A 23,338-nucleotide genomic window follows, 5' to 3' on the forward strand; every position below is an offset into this window, starting at 1 on the left:
TTATGTATGAATTCTGGTTGTGCTTACTGACCTCGAACTGATTTGGTACACGGCACTCAAAAATCTGTGGAAAATGTTTTAGCACCACTTTGGTAAGCTACCAAGCCGCACCGCTTGGTGGATTGTCAGAACCTTACAGCTACCATAATCAGGAGCCTCGTGGAATAATCTGGGTCCAAAACTCCATTGGCTTCAGGTCCCAAAGTCAAACAAACACTGCGGCATCACTGAGAGTTAAAAACTGTCTAAATTCTTTAATCTTTAATAAAATGATCAGTGTTGCTGCTTTACCAGGTGTAACAATTAAGTTTAACATCCAGGCATCCATGAAAACAGAATGTATAAAATTCAACGGAGTTAGAAGTTAGCAGGAAGTTAGCTCGCTAGTTTCCACCTAAACATGATATACCATGTTCTGACTGAGAGATTTCTGAAACAATTAAAACGTACAGCTCTGCTACTACTTCCAACATAATTGAAGAGAGAAAACTAAACAGCAGTTAGTCATTAATATACTGCAACAACATGGGAACAGAGCAGCGGTGAGAGAATTCAACATTAATGAATCAATGGTACGGAAGTGGAGGAAGCAAGGAGAATGAGTTAAATAAAGTTTGACTTATCTGACTGTTTTGTTTTGCTTAATGCGCCTTATAATACAGTGCGCCTTATGGTCCGAACAATATGGTATTTAATACTCTATTCAGTTTGATCTGAAATTTGGAATTTCGGCCATGAAGTCATCAGGAAAGTGTTCACTGTGGTCAAAGAGCAAGGAATCAGAACGTGGTTCCATCCATCACTGCATATGAAAAAGGAAGCTCTAAGATTAGTACTTCCCCATGAAGAAGGGCCAATGAGTCTGGGGATATTTTTAATGATGTTAGTTAAAAGGTCAATACGGCACTTATTTCATGACACTCCATCCAATTGCCCATTGAGCACCAAAAGCCAGTAGGATTCAATTCTTTAGACACTGTGCAAAATTTCATGGTAATCCCTCCAGTATTTGTTGAGATATTTCCATCTGGACCAAAGCAGTGCACTGATTAACAGACTGATCCCTCAAGCAAAGAAACACATTTTTCAGATAGACACATGTTGTTTATATTCTCGGATTCTTTTTTCCCTCCTGTGTTGTCTGGGAGCTGGATCAACACAAACAAAAAAATATACGAGATTCTGAAGCTTGTACAGAAGGAAAATGTAATGCATAACACAGAAGACGAACTACAAATCAGTCAAGCCTCTGCTAAGACAGCCTGGGCTTTGCCAACTTGAATAAAAAAATAAAAAAACAACTCAGAGTATTTCAGCAAATACCAAAGGCTCCTGGCATTTCAGGCAGAACCCGGTGTCAGCCAATTGAAAAAAAGAAACAGGTGGAAACCCAGAGAGTGGGTTCAACCAGAAGTTAAAACCAGAACACGTCAGTTTGGGGCCATGACTCAGTGCCATGAGAGCTAAGCAAACTCTGAGGCCAGGTCTGACCACAAGTGCGTCAGTCCGTTTGCAGTGACTGTTGTGAAAGCCTTGGACTCAGCAGAAACACATTGAGCGAGCCAAGCTGAGGTCTAATGCAGAGGAGTGGGACATGTAGGAAAACGACAGAGATTAAGTGAAGATGGGGGTTAAAATGGTAAGAAAAGATTATTAAGTTAATAAGATATCAGGAAACAGTGAATTGGGGCTTAGATTTGTTTGATCAACAGTCAAAAACCTTGTAGTATCATAGAGCCTCAATTTGTCAGATAATCACGTAAAAGAAAAGAAAAACAGGGTTGAGTGATCCTGTTCAAGGACTCAAGTACTGCAGCTTTTGGCACTTCGGCGTTGAACTGACGCACAAAGGTTTGCTGCTCAGCCTGTCTGGGGTGTAACGCGTCTATCCTGACAGCTTGGATGGGCAAAGGCTCAAGCACTCTGCAAAAGTGTCCGAGTACTCAAGTAAAATCAAACCAACCAGCAACTGTAATAGTCTTCGGTGCAGGGATGCTAGGTTCAGCTGTGGCTCATCAATCTGCCTGTGAGACCATTTAATGATTTGATTTAATGAGTTTCTGCAGTTTTACAGATACACATCTGAAAAAGGACAAAATAGACTAGATTAAAAGGACAATAAAATGAAATTGTCTTAGTTTTATCAGTGTGGAAATAGGAACGTTTCCTGAAATGCAACAGAGCTGGTCCCCTTAGAACTCTTCAAAGTTCAGTTTTGACATTTTAAGAGTTTGAAATGTTCGTTCTGAACTTGCCAAACCTCACTTCTGACTAGGGGTGGGTTTTGATAATCGATTTATTGATTAAAATCGATTCTGGCTTGGATAACGTGATATCAATTCATTAAAATCCTGAATCGATTTTTGTAATATTAATTTATTTTGCCCAAAACCCAGAATCTCAGGTTAAACCTCACAAAATTTCAACAACCACCAAACAGCTAAAACAGTAAATGAGAGCAGGTACACGGATTCTGCACAAAGAGGTAAATACGAAGCGCGGACCCGCCGACGGATCAGAATCAGTGGGATGTCGCCTTTCTCGCCTGACGGCACGGACACGGTCGGGGCTGAAAGCCGACAGCTCGCTGATTCTGATGTTTCGGCGGGTCCGCACTTTGTGTTTATGCCCTTTTTGCGGTGATTCTAAAGCTGTTAGTTTGATCTCTCTCCAAACAATATTGACGAGCCAGCAGCAAAAGAAGATCCAAACTACGCTTCACAAAAACATTGTCATGAATTCCCTCTGACTTTTGCTGTTTTGCTTCCACCACAGCTCTCTCTCTCTCTCTCTCTCTCTCTCTTTCTCTCTCTCTGTCTCTTGCTCTCTCTGTACTTCAAGAACAGTTTCCCATCTAAAAATCCGTTTTCTGCATTATTCGCTTGCTTGTTACACACAAGTCTACCGTTGTTTGCAGCGGTGCAGCGCTGCAAACAACGCTTTTTTACTTACTTCCGAAAAGAAAACCTAATTTCTGCCGTTCAACAGGCTTCTGAACAAATGTAAACTTTTTAAAATGATGCAAATTGCAAAACGCTTAGCTGTGTCTCTAATAAAACCGCTGTAACTTCAGAGGTAATGTTCATGTGTTGATAAATGGTTTTCTTTCGTTTTTGGTGTACTGGAGAATATTTTTATAAAATCCCAGGCCAGGAAAATCACCTTCATGTTTTTCTGTGTTTTATCTTCAGCTACTTTGACACAAAGGCATCTGCTGTGACGCTTACACCTTTGATAAAGTCTTGCGAGTGTCAGCTTCCTTTTTATAGATACAAAAATATGTAAATGTACTGATCTGAATTATAATATTTCTGACTGTCTGAGGCAAAATTTCTCAGATTTAAATCGAATCGAATCAAATCGTGGATCCAATTGATTCGGGACCTTGTGAATTGGAATCAAATCGATTCTAGAAATCAGTGACGATACCCAGCCCTACTTCTGACCACTACCGTCCACATTATAATAATTAAACATCTTTAGTAGAGCAGGACAAGGTTGCTGGGGAGAAGGAGGTGTTGATGCCTACTACTGCCCTAGAGCCTTGAATGAGTTTTAGATGGACGGATAAACAAAGCCAACACTAAAACAACGAATAAACCTAAAACTCAACTTCATTTCGCAGTCCCATGGTTACAGCTTTAGAAGGATTCAGTTTACATTTACATACAATGAGAAAAAGTAGAAAACTTTATAAGCAGACTGCAGTCAGTGAATATCTGGCTTCTTCTTTTGTTTGTTTTCGACTTCCTAAACTTTCATTATCAAACTTTCTACTGTCACATTTGCTCCTCTGGCTTAAATTACCCCCCCCCCCCCCCCCCCCCCCCCCCGCAAAAAAAAAAATCAGCCTGGCCCCCTCGAGTTGGTGTTCAGTTAGCCTTCTCTAATGATTCCTGCGTTGATGTTGCGGTCACTTAGAAGTGGAGGATGTCTTGTTTTGAATGGAGCCTCTTTAGTGGCTTAGATGTACATTAGTAGACAAGACTTCACAAAGTCTGCTGGCAACAAACAAAACACACATACACGAACTGAGCCAATGTGCAGCAGCAGTATACTTTTGTTTATATGAAGACAAAGGCTACTCTGTCTTTGATTAATGGTCCTGTGTGAGTCAGATAGAGAGAATGCACTCCTGTGTATATGTGCTAGATTTATTAATGTGTCCTTATATGTGTGTTTTGTGTGATTATCCACGTATATTTGCTTGTGGGAGTTCATGCACATAGAGGTAAGGCCCTGTTTTAGTGTGTGTGTGTGTGTGTGTGTGTCTGTTTCCAATTACTTCAGATGAGTTTCTGTGTCTTACCTCCGGCCTCAACAGAGCCCAACGTGACACACACACACACACACACACACACACACACACACACACACACACACACACACACACACACTGTATTCCCATGAACCCAGTGCTCTGTCTCCTGCTGTCCAGCAAAACACACACACACACAGACTCCCACTGACTGCTTGTTTGGCTTGGATGACCATGGAGAGAAGAGAAAGAGGGGAAGTGAGGAAAGTGAAGCCCATCCTGACACACTTCTTCAACATTGTCTTCATAGTAGAGGCAAATAAAATGATAGCCAGCAATTCTGTGCTGTTTGTGTGTGTGTGTGTGTGTGTTTGTAAGAGAAAACGCCACATGACAACAGATAGAGGCGATCCAGTGACGCAGCACAGCTACGTCACCTGGCCAAGGTCAGGAGACAGAAAATACCCAGTGACTGGCTCCAGTGTCTCCGGCAGAGACGCCCAGGGAGATAAATAGGGAAAGGTCTCTGCTTATTTACCATGGTCCTATACATGGAAACTTCTGTCCATCACTCACTGAGCCTGTTTGTACTGTGAAGGGAACACTCTGTGTTCTCATCAGAATGTCTTTATAACAAAAAACCCCCAAAACAAATAATGTAAGGTTTTAGAACTATTCATTAAGTTAAAATGCTTAAATCTCGTTTAGTTTCATTTTCAGCTCCTGCAACAAAGCTCTGTTCTTTTAAAGTACACTCAATGTAACAGCTTATGTCTATGGATTAGTCTGTTAATAATATTTGGAGCTGTAACTATGTAACACTGCTCAAAAAAAGGAAACACTTGTTTTACGACCAAGTGTAACACAAAGGGCCAGGTCACAACATGAATTGGGGGCTTGTCCGGGATTTGAACCCGGCAGCTCTCACACCCGAAATGAGAATTATACTCCTAGACCAGCTTACCTTTTGCGGCATACACACACACAGCTCACTAGCTGCAACCCAACATGGCTCTCTGGCACTAGAGCTCACCTTTCTCTGGCCTTAAGCATTCTTAATTACTGATGGGAGTCAGCAGTACAAAAAAGGTGGCATCTAAGGCAGGAGATATGGCAAGACACACACGCACGCACGCACGCACGCACACACGCACGCGCGCGCACACACACACACACACACACACACACACACACACACACACACACACACACACACACACACACACACAATTTTAGGGGGAGACCCTGCTAGGGCTGTACCATATGATAATCAGTGCACCAGTTAGGAATCAGAAGCTAGTTTGAGTCCATTTCAGCTGCTTTGGTGCAAATCCAAGTGACAACAGGCAAACACATAAAGGGAAGTCTTTCTTCTGATTTCTCCATATTTTAGCTTTTTATTAGGGTACTTATCAATGCTGGATGTCCCAAAATAAAGGAGCACTGGGAAGCAAAACCGCCACATATTTGGAATATCGAAGAAACGATCCAAATCGGCATCTAAAGTTGAGGTTTAATACCTGTTCCATGCACACTGAAAACGTTCCCCAGCTTCAACTCCCACCTTACAGAGATATATCAGGAAAGGACCAAAGCTACACTGGCTTTTTTTTTAAAAGGTGCATACCAATCAGGTGCTTATTCATCAACAATGAACATCACACAAAATGCAAAAGATTGCCGGCCACAGCAGCCATGTGCTGTTAGCAGTTGCAGCTTCAGCCCTAAGTTGACCAGTCAACTCATATTTTGCCAACACAAGGCTGCCAAACCAGAAATCCCAATTCACTCTCCCTATGACAGATGGATGGGTAGATGTAAATATAACAACGCTGTAATGTGTATCACTCAACAATGGCAAAACAATTCACTCCACCACCATTTCGAACATCCAATCGTAGATTTTTTCACCTTTCGAGTGCAGAAACATGAATGGGAACATAGCAAACAGGAACACAAATCAATCCAAGTGCTTTCTATCCAACATTCATACTCTCCAATAAAGACATGGAAAGAAACTTGGGTTCCAGTATCGTGCCCGAGCATACTTTGCCAGGCAGATGGAAACAGTAGATGACCTAGCTTTACCTTCTGAGCCTCAGCCATTCCCAGTAATAAACTTCATTAATATTAGCATAATTCTGCAAAGATTAAGTGAATTTCAAAACATTGCAACATCTTCTAAAATATCTTTTAAAAGTAAAAGCTGGTCTAATTGATTTCATCCCTCCTCCTTTAAAAGGTGCTCAGGACTCCTGGGGACAGCTAAACAGCTTTAATAATGATAAACTTCTTTTTTAAATTAATTTCTTTTTATATGTACATTACCTCAGCGATGTTACAGTTAAATTAATTTGCAACTGGCAAAACTAAACATGCCATCATCCATATTTTCCTGCCAACAAGGAAACGCACCAATCAACAAAATATCCTCCATATATGCGTATACACTGTCTATAAATTACTAATCTGTAAATCTGTGCCGCTCTGAGTAAATAAGAGGACCTTCACTAACCCCTGCCCCTAATCAGAGCATTATAATAAACTCTGTTATGGCTCGTACGTGTGACCAGTTCACATCAAGGTGACGGCTCCTACATCTGAACATGCAAACAACAAACTGGCTGCAAAAAACCCAAAAACAAAACCCAAAGAAACGCTGTTTACAGCGCTGTTTGACAAAAGCACGAGAAAACATCAGTTCATATTTGTGTTTGTGCAACGAGTACATGCCCTGTGAGAAAGCTGGAGTGTGTGACAGTACGCACCAGGCTATGTGTGTGTGTGTGTGTGTTTGTGTGTGTGCACGTGTGTGCATGTGTGTGAGAGTGAAAGAGAGAGAGAGAGAGTGAGGGAGGGTTGTTTGTTTTTACAGCGATCAGCAGGATCTCCAGCTATGAAGGACACTGAGCAGCACAGCAGGGAGGAAAACATCTCCGAAAACAAATGGAGTCTGACTCATATCAAGCTGCTATCTAATAAATGTTTTCAACAAGGAAAAAAACAACAACAAAAAACCCAAAAAACAGTGTGATGCCCCAATCACGGTCACATTGCGCACGTACTCCTCTCCCTCGCTCTGCATCTGGACTCTCTCTCACCCTTCCCACTTTTCATCAGTCCATGTTTTTTTCTTGGTTCATCTGATAGTTTTCCTTTTAAGGAAACCTGCCCCACAAATACCATTTGGACTTCAAAAAAGAAAGAAAGAAAGACAAAACACTTCTATTCTTGAACTGCTGCTGTAACAGTGTAATTGCTCCATTGTGGCAAGAATAAAGGATTATTTTATACTTTGAAGGGCTTTCATACTATGAACCCCTGGTATAGTTTCAGTGTATCATACATCAAATGTAAAACAGTGAAACTAATACACTGCAGGAAAACACCAGTGGATTACTGTGTGTTGCTGTGTGATACATATATTATACTGTAATACACTTCTATACACTAATATCTGGTAACACAATTGTTGCTTATATAATAATTTGGTAATTTCTAAGTTATTACTATGCAATTAGAAAAGTAATAATTATGTAATATCCAAGTAACATCATGTAGCAACAGTGGTTATAGCTGAGTAATATTACCCTGAAACTTATGTAATAGCATAATAAGAGCCCCAAAACTGGGGGTAATAACATGGAAATAGAGCTCTGTAATAATAGTGTAATAAGGAAGAAAAATAATGCAATAATATGGTCATTTTGACCGAGCTGTAATAAAAAGTGCTACCAAAAAAGCACTTTAAAACTTAAGATATGTTTTGAGAGAATTGTGTATAACAGTAGGTAAGTAACGTTTTTTGTAAAATATCTTTCTGCACCCCACCACCTGTTTAACTTTGCAGGATTAGTTGTCACGTATCTGCAAAACCTCAGCAGATGAACCGGTGACTCCGTAAAACTCTGATGAACTGACGCAAATTCCCTTCATAGTTTGTTGTGAAAATGCTCAGATCCTCCAGATGCCACAGATGATTGGAAATTAAAGGCGAGCTTACCAATGCCATTGGAGCACAGCTGGACGTGTGTAGTTCAACTTCACTTTTATAGAGACAGGAATAAAAGGAGAGTGCTTGGAGAAAAGTGAGTGAAATCATAGTTACTGGAGATTTCCTGTGCTTTTTATTGGTCATACTCCACATTCTCCTCTTCTCCCACTGTCTGTTTGGAGCAAATATTCTGTGTGGCTGCATCAGTACAAAAGGTAGACTTTACCCATTGGTTTCTGAAGCCTTAAGATTAGGATTTTCATTGTTGCCATCTTGGCTGCAAAAACTGGATGGGATGAGGAAAAGTTGATCTGACTATAAAACTGCATGTTCACTGGTAAATTAACATATTAAGGATAATATTTAAAAAGAAAAAAGAAAAAAAAGATATGACTATGATTTAGAAAACAATGTGAGTAGCTGAGCCGATAAGCTCATCAGCAAAGCGAAAGTGAAAGAAGCCGTTTTCCTTTAGACTTCTACAGGACCAGAAGTCTTTTTGCAACCACCGCTGTTGTCATTTGGTGGCCTGCTGTACACTTAGTGTAGAGAAAAGGTTTGCTGATAAGAAGCTGATGAAAATGGTGGATGGATTTGATAGATTCTAGGATTAAAAATAAAACCATATTTCTGCTTTTACTATGGGTGGCATTCTTAGAAATCACGGCTAAAGTTCACGTCATGTTTGGTGTGAATGGACCATTACCCAAGATTCACTGCAAAACTTTAAAATGTCATTAGGGGCCTAGAATAAAAACAAACCCTATGATAAGAAAAAAAGAGAATTCACAAAGCTTTTACCAGACTGATGAATTCATGGTAGCATAAGCTTTTACAATAATGCTGTAATGTACAATGATGTGGTTTTACTGTCTCCTATAATGAACCCAAAAGAACTGAAAGCCTCCAAAGTTCAAAACTGATGTCTTCTGGCCTATAAAACATCTTGCCTGCGAGGAACATAAAAGTATTCAGGATCAATTGTAGTCCAAGCAGCTTGAAATAAAGGTGAAGGGACTTCAAGTTGTTTTTTTTAAAGATGTTTCACCTCTTATCCAAGAGCCTTCTTCAGATGAAAAACCAAAAGGTGGAGAGTCCCGGGTACTTGACCCGCCATTAACATGTGAGACATCAGGTCTTCAGAAAACTTTAAGTCAAGTTGCTTTTGGTGCAAGGTCCTTAGACTACTATGGCCTGGATGACTGAGAACCTACAGGATTCAGACAGGATCAGTGGTGATGCCATGTTCATGGATGGAGTCATTTATGAACATGAGATGAAGACAATCACTCAACTACAACAAAGCCGTGGCTCCATAAAGGGTAGACAGAAAGGAAACAGAGTCTTTCAGTTCATTGTTCACCGATAATGTGTCGCAGGATCTCCAGCTGCAGCATTTTGAACTTAATCAATCATAATATTGCAATAATGAGCTTCTTCAGTCAGACTTTGTAAACAGATACATTTCCCTACGCCCACACACGCTATTGCTTGGTGATATTTCCTGTGATTGAGCCTGTGAATCTGGGAGCCAGCACATCCCTGACGGCACCGAGGGGCAGGACAGGAAGTGGCTGCAGACAGGAAAAAGGGGAAGTAGGAAGTAAAGAGGCGGGACGCTTCCCCGCTGCCAATCTGGAACCAGAGACGTCCTCCCTTCCTGTGCGGCTTTGAGACGGACACACGTTTGTATCTACTTCTGTTCCTCTCACCAGAGAAGAATCTGATCGAAGTGGGTTGTTGGGCAATCCAAAGGAAAAAAAAATCTGGCTGACTTTTATCAGTTTGTATTCTCTGCTAGTAATTTAATACCCACGTATTACCATTATCTGTACAGAGATGACGGGATAACTTGTTTCCAGACTTCTGTAGTTCTTAAGGAGCATGTTGCTTAGAAGGAGGAAAATGAATTTGAAAAAAAAAAACCCTTTCCAGTTGGTCTCAGTTTAGCAGCTTGCTGCCCAGACAAATAAAATATCCTTTAAATAATATAAATGTGCTTATTTGACCAGTGGGGTCAAAAGAGAGAGAGAGAGAAAAGGCCTTGCTTTTGGACTGCAGATCTGGTTTAGCCTTCTAAAAACATACAATAATTCTTTGGCCAGTTTTCAGCTTCCTTCAGCACAATGATTACATTTTTCTACACAGAAATATTGAACGAGTTAAAAGTCAAGGTTTTGCTTCAAAATACCGATATAAGGCAGTGCACCCTCCCACACTGGGTGCTGATCCAGCCAAGCCCAGTTGTTGTTACACTATGAGCTTAATGGGAGCATGGCAGAGACAGGAAAAAGAGATGAGCAACGGAGACGTGAAGGTACAGCGTGTGACAAAGGATATGAGCTGGATTCACATCAACAACATTGCGAGGACATGGCATACGTGTTTGCCCACTGACTCAGCAGTTTGGAAGTTACTAAGAACAGAAATAAAGGTGGTGGTGGCAGGGTGGGTGGGGGGGTCTCTTCCCTGTTTCTGTCCTTGAATGGTACACACTGAGTTTTTAGAGAAAGATCTGATCCAAATCTGTGCAACTTCATGTTGTTGTCACCATCACCAAAAATAGTCTCAAATCAATAGCAGCACTGGAACAGTACACTCCTCTATGATATGTGAATATATCCAGGGGTTAAAAACAACCATAAATATTGGTTTATGTGCAGCATTTTAAGCACACACACAAAAAAAGACTATTTTACTCAGAACTATTCATTGATTACTCTAAAATGAATGTGCATAGTTCTTAGTCCTTTGACTTAAACTGATACCTTCTAACACAAAGGTACTCCATTAAAATTTAAAGATCAAACAAAGATCCAAAATATCATAAAGTTATACATGCATTATAATTCAATGCAATGCATTTTGAAGTGGCCTATCAGTCGGATCAGTGTCTGTATGCAGTCAACAACTGGAAGTTGAAGTACTAAAGTACAATTCAACAGTATTATATTTTATTATTATAAAATAATAATAAAATGTTCTTTTACTCATTACAAGTAAAATAAGGTTTGATTTTTGTAATTATTTCAGCTTCATAATCTCCTCTCTGTCTGTTTTCCTGACTTACTTCTTTGGACTTTCTCTGTTTTCATCCGCACTCTGAAATAAATTTGATTGACAGATCAATGCGGGATGAGTTATTGGTCTGTGCTAAAAAGACAAAAAACAAAAATGTCTGCATAAATTGAAATAACCATAAATAAAAGAAAAGTTGTGCAAAGTGAAATAGAAAGGTCCATTAAAATCTAATCATAGGTCCGGGTACAGATCTGGATGCTGGTTCACCTGCTGTTGACCTGCAATCTACATGGATCACAATATTGGACCACCTACCCCCACAGCAGCTGCTCGGCCAAATAAAACCATGCCATGAAGCTCCCAGCACAGAGTTTGAGTGCAGATGTTAATGCCAGAGGATGTTAAGGAACCACTTCTAAGAGGCAGAAAATTTGACTTGTTGTAACGGTGCGACGCTCTCTGGAACGACCCATTCTCTCACATAAGTCTGTGAAGGCTAGGTGCTTGATTTCATACAGCTGTGGCAAGGGGACTGAAAATACCCGAATTCAAATATTAACAGGTGTAGACCAACACTTATGTCTATGTATTACTTGTGATCGTTGGATTGTCGAACACCCTTTTGGACTCTTATAGCTGACCCAGGTTCCCCAACACTATTTGTGGAGTGTCTTGTGGTGACTGTTGTTGAATTTAACTGAAAAAGATTTAATTGAAACACTTGAGAGATGAGATGATGAGAGTTTCCATTAAACCACTTCCATTGGAGTGGAAATGACCACTTGAAAAAAGGTATTTTATTATTAACTAAAAATGGAGAGTGGCCTTCAGGTCTGAGATGTTTAAGTTAATATGGTTTTAAAGATGTGGTGTACGTGCCAGTGACAGAAGATACTTTAAGGGGATTCAGAGAAGTATTAAAGACCCTACTGTGGTTTTTGCCCTTCTTCATGACATAACACATGTTTAGATAAGATGATACCCCACCCCGCCTTAAATTAAAGATAATAAATCTAGGCTAACAGGCAAAGCAAAACCATGTGAACATCACATGTGACAAATAAAAAGTTCCTGTAACAATAAGAACAATTGTTTCCACCCTCAAAATAAAGTTCGTTATAAAGACAAACTGTTCTTGTCAAATGAGAGACACCAACTAACCTTTGACCCGTGCGGCTATACTTAGCACGCCCAACACCGCGGCTCCTTCGATTCACACGCAGATAGGAGCCGCCGCTATCGCACAATGGGGGGGATGGGGAGAGGGGTCAATCGGGATCAGCTCAGCACTGGCAAACAATACGAGTCAGCAGCGAAGGTTAACAACTTTTAACCCGGTGGCTGGAATCCTGGCGTGTTTGCATTAGATACTGAAATATAATGAGTGTGACACAAGCAGAGGCATTGTGTGCGTTATCTGCAGTGTAATATTTTGTCTAGTAATCAGCGAGTATTACAGCACTTATTGTTGACGTGACTGGCCAACTCTGACTGATGTTTGTGTTCTTTAGACTTCTATTTTTAATTATTTCATTTGAAGCTTGTGTGCTGCAAGAACAGAATACCGCGACTCCTCTCGGGGACTGAAAATACACACTTTCCAAATAAATATTTAAAAGCAACAAATATGTTCGGACTGGTTTTAGTGAGATTTTTGCAGATAAAACAAACAGAGTGTTTGAATTTGTGGTTTTTGCAAGGTTGAAGTCATTTTCCTTCGACTTTGAGCCACTTTTGCCAGTTTGCCTGTTTGAGTTTCCTCCACACTGGTGTCCATTTATCATACAATGAAGCACATGAGAAGCGTTATAAAACAGGCCAGTGCATTATCTGACAGTAATGAATGTGTGTATTCATGGGGTTTTGTCTACAGCGGAGCAGGAGGAGTAAGACGCACTCACACAAATGGGCACAAAGGTAGTTTTTGTTCCCCGTGTCACTGGAACTGGAACAGCTCTGCATGGTCATCGTGGATAAATGCCCCTCTTATCGCACACAGAGTGAGCTTCAAACACACACGAATGCATTCACATACATACATGCATACACACATATATGTGAAGTTTAGCAGAGGTTGCAGTTTACCTTGAAAATAGGTTGCTTCATAAATCAGAAAAAAACAAGACAAACACAATAAAAATTTAAACTGTTTCAGGTGGGAAACCGTTTGTGTGTGTGTGTGTGTGTGTGTGTGTGTGTGTGTGTCACCTCATCTTCATCAACTGTGGCAGCTGGCTGCACTGATAGTTGCTTTGTTTTCAGTGAGTGCTCCTTAATGAGGTCAAAGGCCATTTGGGGCCATTGGACGCCCGACGAGGAGAAACAAGAGGTACCTTCTTCTCGACCAGGACGCACACACGCGTGCGCACGCACGCACGCACACACACACACGAACACACACACTGAGGCGCTCACAGCTATTCATTACATCTGACCAAGACAAGGTCCAAAAAATCAGCTGCTGGAGAAAGAGGCTCTTTGTGCGTGTGAGAGCATAGGAGCGGGAGAGACAGATGGGCGCGCTGATTTCTATTTGGAGAGAGGATGGCTCTGTTTGATTTACCGAAAAGCAACTGGTCACATGTCCCGTGTTTCACAAACAAGTCAACAAATAAAATACACAGTGACATTCTTTTTCTTCCTTCCTCGCTAAATTAAATCAACAGCATATGTGTTCTCGCTATTTTAAGAATCCTCGCTGACGTCCACCCTTTTGAACTAGCTGGACAGGTAAAGCTGCGGTTTAAGTCCTTCTAGTCCGACTTCTATACCTCCTCTAATAACGTTCACCCAGACGACGCGTAAAAGATGAGAATGAGAGGAGTCTGTGTTCATCACAGCAGACAGAGAGGAATTGTCAACACTGCTACCTGTCCCGCTCACCTGTACACAAACCCCTTTATTGAGATCGGGCAGCCATCTTTGATTAGATGGAGTGACTCAGCAGACAGAGGACACAAGAGGGTGTGTTTGCGTTTCCATGCATGTGTGTGCGTGTGATGGTACAATGAAGGGGCACATTTGTCCTCATGTGGGAATATGTAAATGTGTGCGACGGTGGCTGTAACAGGCAGGGAAAGGGAGGATGTGTGTGTGTCCGTGTACCTCATGGTCAGGTATTTCAGAGGAGAGAGTCTTTCCCAGCACTTCTGCTGTCAGGTAGGTCCAACACCGAGCTGTGTTAGCCAGGTTATAACCTCCTGAGTAGAGAGAAGGAACACAGACACATATGAGGAGAAACACATAATCTTTATGGAGTACCTGGAACCCACATGAAGGCAAGTTTGGAGACCTGAAGACTATTAAATATGAATTTGAAACTTTTAAACATTTACAGCTGCTCAAACCTTGCGTTTTTAATGAATAGCCAATCAGAGTAAAGTTGGTTTACAGTTAGAGGAGCAAAAATTGCTCCTTTTACAAAGACAAAGTAGTCAGGAGGTACATCAAGGCATCAACTGATCAACATCACTTAAGTTTCACGCCACGTGTGACAGACACCTGTAACACAGATGTGTCCGGGCATGCCCAATTCATGACAGGACATCTGCGTGCTTTGAAGCTGATGTACGTGTGTATGCATGGCTACACTGCTCCATCTTTGTCTTTAAATGAGAGAAAACAGGAGCAGGACGATATTCCTGACAGCTGGACTGATCCTTAAATCGTAGCATGATGTAACTGCATCTGCAGGAATGCTAGTTTATCTTGCACCCCTACTGTTTTTCCACATTTGTTTTTGTCAGTGAAAAACTGGTGAAGACTGCATAGACAGGTGAAAAATCGTAAACAGAAAGAGAAGGCCTAACATCACATCTGGCCAGGCTGACTGTCACACTGGAGCTCCGCAGGGTTCATTGTAGAGTTTGTGTGTTGTGCTCTTTTTCTTCAGTGTTTTGCACATATCTAAAATATGCTCTTATTGTGTGCTTTTTTACATTTTATCTGCTAATATGGAGCTCTGCAACACAAGGTTTTTCACCCTACTTTTTGTAAATTTGTGATGTGACAATGAAGCTGAATCTGAAGTTGAAAGAAAGCAGAGCCAGCAAGTGTTTGACTTGATACAACTTTACCTGTTTAGCAGGAATCTACCACTTATTGCTCACTAATTAAATCTAAACCAATCAGTTTTGTCAGAAATAAAACTTCTGGTCTACACATTTCTCTTCCATCAAACTGATTTTTATGTTTTTCTTGCTTAATCAAGGATCATCAGCTTTAAACTACTGCCCGTCACATTTGTGACAACACAGTTTGCTCAGGGAAATGATGGTTGTGCCTCAGCATGTGTGTGCTGCTAAACTGTTGTTCAACCCTCCACTTAAACCTTCAAACACTTTCTTAAAGCAGTTTGAATCTCAAACTACAGGGCGGGCCTGACTGGTGGGAAAGAGACCCACTGCAGGATGGGATGACCAGAGGAAAAAAAAAACATATGGGGTCAAACGAAGTTGAAGAACATGATTCCTGTAGAGAAAACATACAAAGACTTTACTGACCCTACTGTGTTGGCTGTTCTTTCACTGGAATAAAACTTAAATCCTTTGTATTGTTAATAATTTGTCTGTCCAGACTGGACCATTTCCATATAAAATAAAATCACTTCATTACTTTACACAGGATATAGCACAACATCTGTTTATCTGTAAAAAAATAAATAAATAAAATAAAATGAAATATATATACTCTATTAAGTTAAACGAGTGGGGAAATCCATTTTGAGCAACTGTTAGTTTCCTTTGCTATATTGATGTTTGGGGCTGTGTGTAGATATCACAAGAGTTATTGTTTTCTGAGTGATGTATCATGTAAAGTCGCTGTGAGCTTCACGATTTAGCATCCGAAATCTAATCAGTTCATCCCCAAACTTATTTGTATTTGTGAACGAGTTTGGTTGTGGCCAAAAATGTGTTTTCCTGAGACCACAGTAAGCTTTTAAAAGAAAAATAAGTTTGCATGCTGCAGAACTCCAATTCCATGACATATGACATTTTGAGCACACCTGCTCCTCGTCAGACAACGAAACACAGGGTGACGCCATCTTAAATCACCTGTGATAGGTCACATGACTACGACCAGTGACAATGATATCCAAACAGAACCATGTCTTACATAATTCAAAACATAAATCATCTGTGAGACAACATGTTTCTTTGGCAGGAGTCTGAAAAATCAGTGACTGGAAAGAGAAAAAAGAAATGGACAAAAACAAGTTAATGAGGAAGATCTCCACTAACCCAGCAACAAACAGATGGGAAAATACAACATGACGTCTCAGGCATTACCTAACAGTAAAATATTTGACACAATTAGTTAGACAGCTATTAAACCTACTGATTCAATTAACCACAATGTGTCACATACAATACCTACTATATTAAAAGTACCGGCGTCCATCAGTGTTACAGCTCAGCCTCCTAGTAGATGTACCTGTGGTTATAATTTGAAAATCCTAGCTGATTTCCCTCTTGAGTTATCGCAAGATATTCACAAGATTTTCAGAAAACCTAACCTCTGACCTTGACCTTGAAGCAAAGGTAATTGGGATTCTAACTTATCTGAGATTTTTAGTGGTTCCACATATGGGATGAATTTGAAAATCATGCGTTGCTTTGTTCTCAGGTAGCCACCTATCTATCTAGTTATTGTAATCACAAACTTGGGTGTCTACGCTGAAGATACCCGATCAGCATTTAACGGCTAAGGGGTAAAAACTGAATATAGAATGTTTAAATGCCCCCAATAACAGGTCGTACACTGTCATCAGGTTACTAAGCAGGGGCACATCTAGAGGGGTGGCATGGGGTGGCATGTGCCACCCTAAAATGATCTCTTGCCACCCCTAGTGCCACCCTAGTATTGCATATGACAGTGTTGTTTATTAAGATAAGATAGCATTAACACTTTGAAGGTGGAATGAAGGTGAGTGTTATTAACACTCTGTGTGATGACGGGCATGTGATTAAGCTGACATAGCAACAAGCTGCAGCCACGCTGAGTCTCTATTTTAGCTTGTGTTGAAAGTTTGGACTTCAAAGTATATACCAGCTTTTAAATTTTAATGACAGGCCACTAAATCCAGAGTTATGATACAAAAATGTCTATTTTTATATGTATTTATTTATTATACAGGCTATACAGTACATAAAAAAATCCCATGTATTATGTAACTGAAAAGGTTAATTATGTGGGCTACAGAAATTAATTAAGCTATAGACTATTTTTATATGAAACGCATGTATACTTGCATTTGAATCATTTTTACCATACGTAACACATGCATATGTGTTTAAAAAAAAGGCTTTGATTTTGCCACGCCATTTGATTTCCATGCCAGCCTACGTTTCTCTACATCTGCCCCGGTTACCAAGTCATGAAGTGTAAGAAAATGCCAGTAACCTTCAACTTCAAAGCAGTGAAAAATTAAGCCAACTCTCACAAGTGCCAAAAAGTGCAGTTCCTCCAATGGCCACTTGAGGTGTAAATAACCATAGTTTCAAAATGCTAAGTCGCAGAGGATAAAAAACATGTCTGGGAGAAAATTTTATATTAAAAAACTAAACTAAACTAACCTATCAAATACCCTGTTTCTAATTATGTGTCCAAACTGCAGTTCCTCTAATGGCCACTTGAGGCCGACTAACAATCTCTGAAGACGCCTATGTTAACTATACATATAAAAGCTGACAAAAACATGTTTACAGTGTGCTACAGAACAAATGTATGGAGGATGTTTTTTTTCTTGTTAAAGTTGCACTGTTTGTGCTGCTGTTTTGAAGTATTTCAATTTCTAATTTTGTATCTGTCAAATAGCACATTTGTGCTCCAGTGGAACTAGTGCATGAAATCTGAGTACTTATTTATTCTTTTATTTAGCATTGATTAGCAGTTATGTTTGTCCATGTGGTTGTGAACAGCTTTTGTACACAGTCTATTCTTTTGTTGACCTGAGCCAGCTCATTCTTGTGTTCAGTTGAATGTGTGTGCAATAAGAGCTCATTTGTACTTTCACATTTATACAGCTTTGTGTAGCTCTTCAGACCAAAAAAAGGAAGCTAACATGACAAAATCCTCTGGAAGAAAAACTATAAAGCCTCCTACATACAGAAGACAGAAAGTTTAAAGATGGAAGGAATGGACTGAGGAGAAAGTATGTAGGACAGAGCGGGAGGGGAGAGAAAGGAAGAGAGGTGGGATTGTAGTTGAGTAAAATGGATTCATTGTGTTGTATAATTAGTAGCTATCATCTGGCCAAGGGCTGAGGAGTCTGGGACAGGGCAGTGTGTGTAAATGTGCTTAAGTAACAGACTCAGAAATTCAACGCAAACGCAAGCCAGAAGGCGCACTACACCATTACATCTGGACTACCTCAGCACTCCGAGAAACATGCGCATACAGCCATACGTGGAGATATACCAACACACACACATCAACATCAGTCAGAATAATAAACACATACGTGAAGCGTACCTCCGCCCAGCAGGAGTGTAGGTAGCTGCCACTGCAGGACATACTGCAGACACTTGCCCACCCCAACAGGGGTCATGTTGAAGGAGCACATAGGGTCACCCGCCATTGTGTCGGCACCCAGCTGCATCACTATCGCCTCCGGGTTGAACTGTGCCCGCACCTCCTGCAGGACGCTGTAAAAAGAAGAAAGAATTCTGTTACTCACAGAGGATGCATATCATTTGGTTATCAAGCATCCAAAAAAGAAAACAATTCAGGAAAATGTAGACTCCTGTGACTAATTGAGCTTATGTGCATAGTCACTACCATAGGGGCCTTTTGAGCCAACAAAAACCTTCCTGGCACTCAAGCAGTGATGGCTAACATGACTTAAAAAATGCCTTACCTGTACATTCTGTTCTGAACAATAATAACTTTATAGTAAGTGTAGAACACTAAAACAAAACACTTACACCCAATTTGTTCAGTTACTTCCACCAATTAGAGGTGCTAAAGCAGTAGCCTGTGATTATACCAATAAAAAGTAATGAAGTATTAGTCTACATGCAGCTTACTCATTATTTCACAGAGCTGGAGCACTACGCTGTCTTTTTTGTGGAGTTTGCACAGTCTCCCCAGCTCTCTCCGGGTACTCCAGCTTTCTTTCACAGTCTAAACACATGCATTTGTTAGGTTAGGTATCAGTGTTTGTCTTCCTGTGTTAAACCTATGAAAGACCAGCAACCTGTCCAGGATGTACACCACCTTTTGCCCTATGACCCCAGCACCCACACATGACCTTAAACTTGAGAAGTGGATGGATGGGATACAAGTTTTCAGTCACTTGCATTAGCTACTTTACAAGAAAAAACTTTAGTTTCACCCATTAGAAGTCGACGCTGTGAAATAGAGAGCAATTTTAATTTCCATTACCATCAGCTCACAGATGCCGGCTGATCTGCAATCATGAAATTACAACAGGGATAAAAAGCAGTTTTCAGGAACAGTTCTCCAGGTTTTGTCAGGTCTTGTTTTGTTAAGGACATGACTTGCACTGTTACTGTTCATCTATTGTATGTACTACATGCTTTTTTAGGTTTCCTCAGTTTGTTTTTGAGGAAACTGCACACAATGCACCGATATGGTAAGATTCTTTAATCTAATAGCTCTCTGGGAATCACTTTGTTATATTTGACATTTTTATAGGTGAAGGAACAAATGATGTGCTTTATCGTGGCTCAAGAGTTGGCAGTTCGTCTTGTAATCGGAAGGTTGCCGGTTCGAGCCCCCACTTGCACAGTCTTGGTCGTTGTGTCCTTGGGCAAGACACTTCACCCGTTGCCTACTCGTGGTGGTCAGAGGGCCCGGTGGCGCCAGTATCCGGCAGCCTCGCCTCTGTCAGTGCGCCTCAGGGCAGCTGTGGCTACAATGTGGCTTGCCATCACCAGTGTGTGAATGTGTGGATGACTGAATGTAGTTTAAGCGCTTTCGGGTCCATAGGGACTAAGTAAAGCGCTATACAAATACAGGCCATTTACCATTTTTTATGCCTGAATGATGCGTAGTACAGTGTTAAACTGGCTTAACAAACAAAAAACAATCTTCTGAAAATGGACTAGACTGAAAATAACTGAAAAAGCAGCCGATAAAAGAAAAACATTGAAAGACCTTCAGAAAGCCTGACAAGAAATGCTCCTTAGAAGCAAACTATGAAAAAATGAGGGGTGACTCAAGACTTTTGCACAATAACAGTGATGCTGCATTACTAAAGCTAACCCAACAAAGCAGCACATAGTCAAATAAAATGATCTCTCACCATTAAACTGACATAAACATTATAGAATGAATAATTATAACCCAATAACATTGTGTATTCAATTGTGTATAATGACTATTTGTAAGTTTATTCTGATGCTGTAACTTTAGTGTTATTAGACTAATTAAGTGTTTTTATGAGTTGTACTAAAAAAAGTCTTAATTCCTGTTTCGGAACTGTAGCATTATGTGTATGAGGGCACATGGGCCTGAAAATCACATCCAGTATTTTCTATGCTAATTTTCTACACTCTGTTTATGTCTGATTTCCACTAAGACCCCTCTGTCTTACTCTTGTGCCACTCCATTAAAAAAACAAAACAAAAAAACCTCTTGGAATGATCCCAGCAGTCACACACAGAGCTGAGATGATTGCTGCTTGGTGCTTGCCAAAAAAACCCAGAAAAAAAAAACACCGCCTACACTTTTTTTGCTCTTTTGCTCAAATACAGATTTTAAGGATTTATAAGCAGCTGAGAGGAAACAAACTCAGCTCCTCCTGTTCAAGATCACAGAATCTGCGACATACAGATGCTGAGATAGAGAGAACAAACAAGGGGTTTTAACCGTTTATTTCCTTTTAGAGGTGACACATTTGCATTGAGTACTCAGCACAGAGAAACTCCTTCAACTAGAAAATCCCCAGTTTAAGCCTCACAATGGAAGGATTTCCCTGCTAAAGTGTCCCTGATAAAATGCTGAACTTGCACATGCTCCATAGCACTCATCAATGGATGACCCTGACCTCTGATCTGTTGGAGTTATATAGGAGGACAGCGCTACAGTTTCTCTGTGTGTGTATATGAGTGTGTGTACCTGGTAAAAACCTGGTAGTATCTGTCGTCCTTGATGCCGTCCTCCAGCGGGACGTTCACAGCGTACCAGCGGCCTTTACCCAGCCCGGTGTCACACAGGTCACCCGTACCTAAGCAAGCACAAACTTATCCAACACGGTCTCATGATTCAAATTGGCATATTAAAGCATGCCGTGGTTAAGCTCACTGTATTGCCTGACCTGGGAAGAACCCGGGCGAGAACTTGTGCAGTGAAACGGTCATAACTTTGGATGTGAAGCTGAAGGCATCTTCAACACCTGCAGAGACCAAAGGGGAGGAAAGAGCTTTTAAAACCTGGAACCAAAAAAAAAACTGCTGTGAGGATGACAAAATGTAAAAGAAGCTTATTTTAAATTGTGCAAAAGTCAAAACAGTGTTTGGTGTGCACCGTCTCCATGATGCAGGTCAACGTCCACATAGAGGACTCTTTCGTATTTCTCTCTCAGTCTGAGGATTCCCAGCACGGCATCGTTCACGTAACAGAAGCCTGAAGCCTCATCCCTGGACGATAAGAGAGATGAAGATGAAGCGCCACGTTTGAAATGTACTGCTTTGTCAAGAGCACCCTCTGCAGGCTATTTGATGTAACTGATGGAAATTGATGGTTTAACAAATTCTGAGTCTAGCCCTGAAACTCCTGATCACAGCTGGATCAGTTAACCCAGAGTGACTGACATAAGCACAACAACGACTGTTCGGTGACCAGTGTGTAATGTCTCTAAAGGTTTATGCAGATATAGTTTATCTAAACAGTGATTCCTACAGTAGATCTTTCAGTGGAGAGGGGAAACAAGCTGCTTGGGGCTCTATTTATGCTCGCCGTTCTCACCCTCACGAGTGACAAATAATCCAGCTGCAAATCTGCCTTCATAGGCATTTATGTGACTGTCACGGGGGAGACAACAGTGTGATTACATCACATCGGCACACATTAATGGGCTATCACTGTCTACAGATATGATTAAAAGGACATAGCCAAAAGATTTTGTTCTGAGTGGATAAATAAAGTCACATTATCCACCAAACACTGTCTCTGTTCTTAAACTGACAAGTGCTGACTGAACAAGTGCTCGTCTAAAGCTGGTTTAGGTGCAGAAGGAGGGCATGGGTCAGAAAGATGGCCTGCTGGGAGACACTATATGCACATGTAATGCAGCACACAGGAAGGTTACAGCACACTAAAGTGTGTTAGCCTACTTCTTGGCGTGGTGCCACCCTCCTGCCCAGTTGATGGCCACGTCACACTTTTGGTCCAACAGAGTCTGAGCTGCCGTCAGCGTAGCACCCCCCACTCCTGCTGCATAGTCAAATATGCCCTCGACCACTGGACAGTCATAGCCTGGAGGGAGAAAATACAGCAGGCGAGAGGAAGATGAGGGATTTAAAAAATAAATACTTTAAGAAAAAAAAGGCAAAACCAATTCGCAGTACGCATGTTAATTTGTCAGGGATCTGACAGCTAGGATAAACTTATACTTAAAGCTTTCCTTTTTGATAAAGGTTATAGTTAGGGCTGGATCAGGTGACCCTGAATTCTCTCTTAGTTACCCTGCAATAGGCCGAGGCTGCTGGGGTATTCCTACAATGCACTGTGTTTCTTCTTTACTCACTATGTGTTTATACACCACTCTGTATTTAATCATTAGTTATTATCTACCAGTGGCTCTCTTCCACAGTGTGTCTTTTTCCCCCCCATCTTCCTCCCCTCACCGTACAGCTGGTTGGGGGAGGTGTCTGCTCCTGTCAAAAGTCACATGCAGATGATTATCAACTCGATAAGTTAATCGAGGGCTTATCAGTCTCATATGACCAGCTTTTCCAGGAATCGTAACACTATTTTCCAAGGAACTGATTGGTCACTTTGCGGTGTCTTAACTGGATGTGGTTAGGTCTGCAGCATATGTTACCCTAGTGATGTATGCCAGTAAGAAGTGACACTGAAACGCCACTAATAAACACCGA

At 40.9% G+C, this 23,338-nt stretch overlaps 1 protein-coding gene across 2 annotated transcripts in view; it reads right to left on the reverse strand.

The window, feature by feature from the left end:
• hdac8 (histone deacetylase 8) overlaps positions 1–23,338 on the reverse strand; it is a 38,536-nt gene that overhangs the window by 12,800 nt on the left and 2,398 nt on the right. Inside the window, exons 4-9 of one of the 2 annotated variants that reach the window (XR_014870261.1) lie at positions 22,574–22,715; positions 21,765–21,877; positions 21,556–21,633; positions 21,357–21,465; positions 18,736–18,919; positions 14,379–14,473 (exon numbers count right to left, since the gene is read on the reverse strand). Coding sequence is in view for 1 of the 2 variants with exons in the window: in XM_085138253.1 (XP_084994379.1) it covers positions 14,379–14,473; positions 18,747–18,919; positions 21,357–21,465; positions 21,556–21,633; positions 21,765–21,877; positions 22,574–22,715 (710 nt within the window). In the remaining variant the exon portion in view is untranslated. The remainder of the gene's footprint in view (positions 1–14,378; positions 14,474–18,735; positions 18,920–21,356; positions 21,466–21,555; positions 21,634–21,764; positions 21,878–22,573; positions 22,716–23,338) is intronic. The other variant, XM_085138253.1, reaches the window with a different exon arrangement.

The sequence above is a fragment of the Neolamprologus multifasciatus genome, chromosome 3 (assembly GCF_963576455.1).
Source record: "Neolamprologus multifasciatus chromosome 3, fNeoMul1.2, whole genome shotgun sequence".
In the NCBI taxonomy this organism is placed as follows: domain Eukaryota; kingdom Metazoa; phylum Chordata; class Actinopteri; order Cichliformes; family Cichlidae; genus Neolamprologus; species Neolamprologus multifasciatus.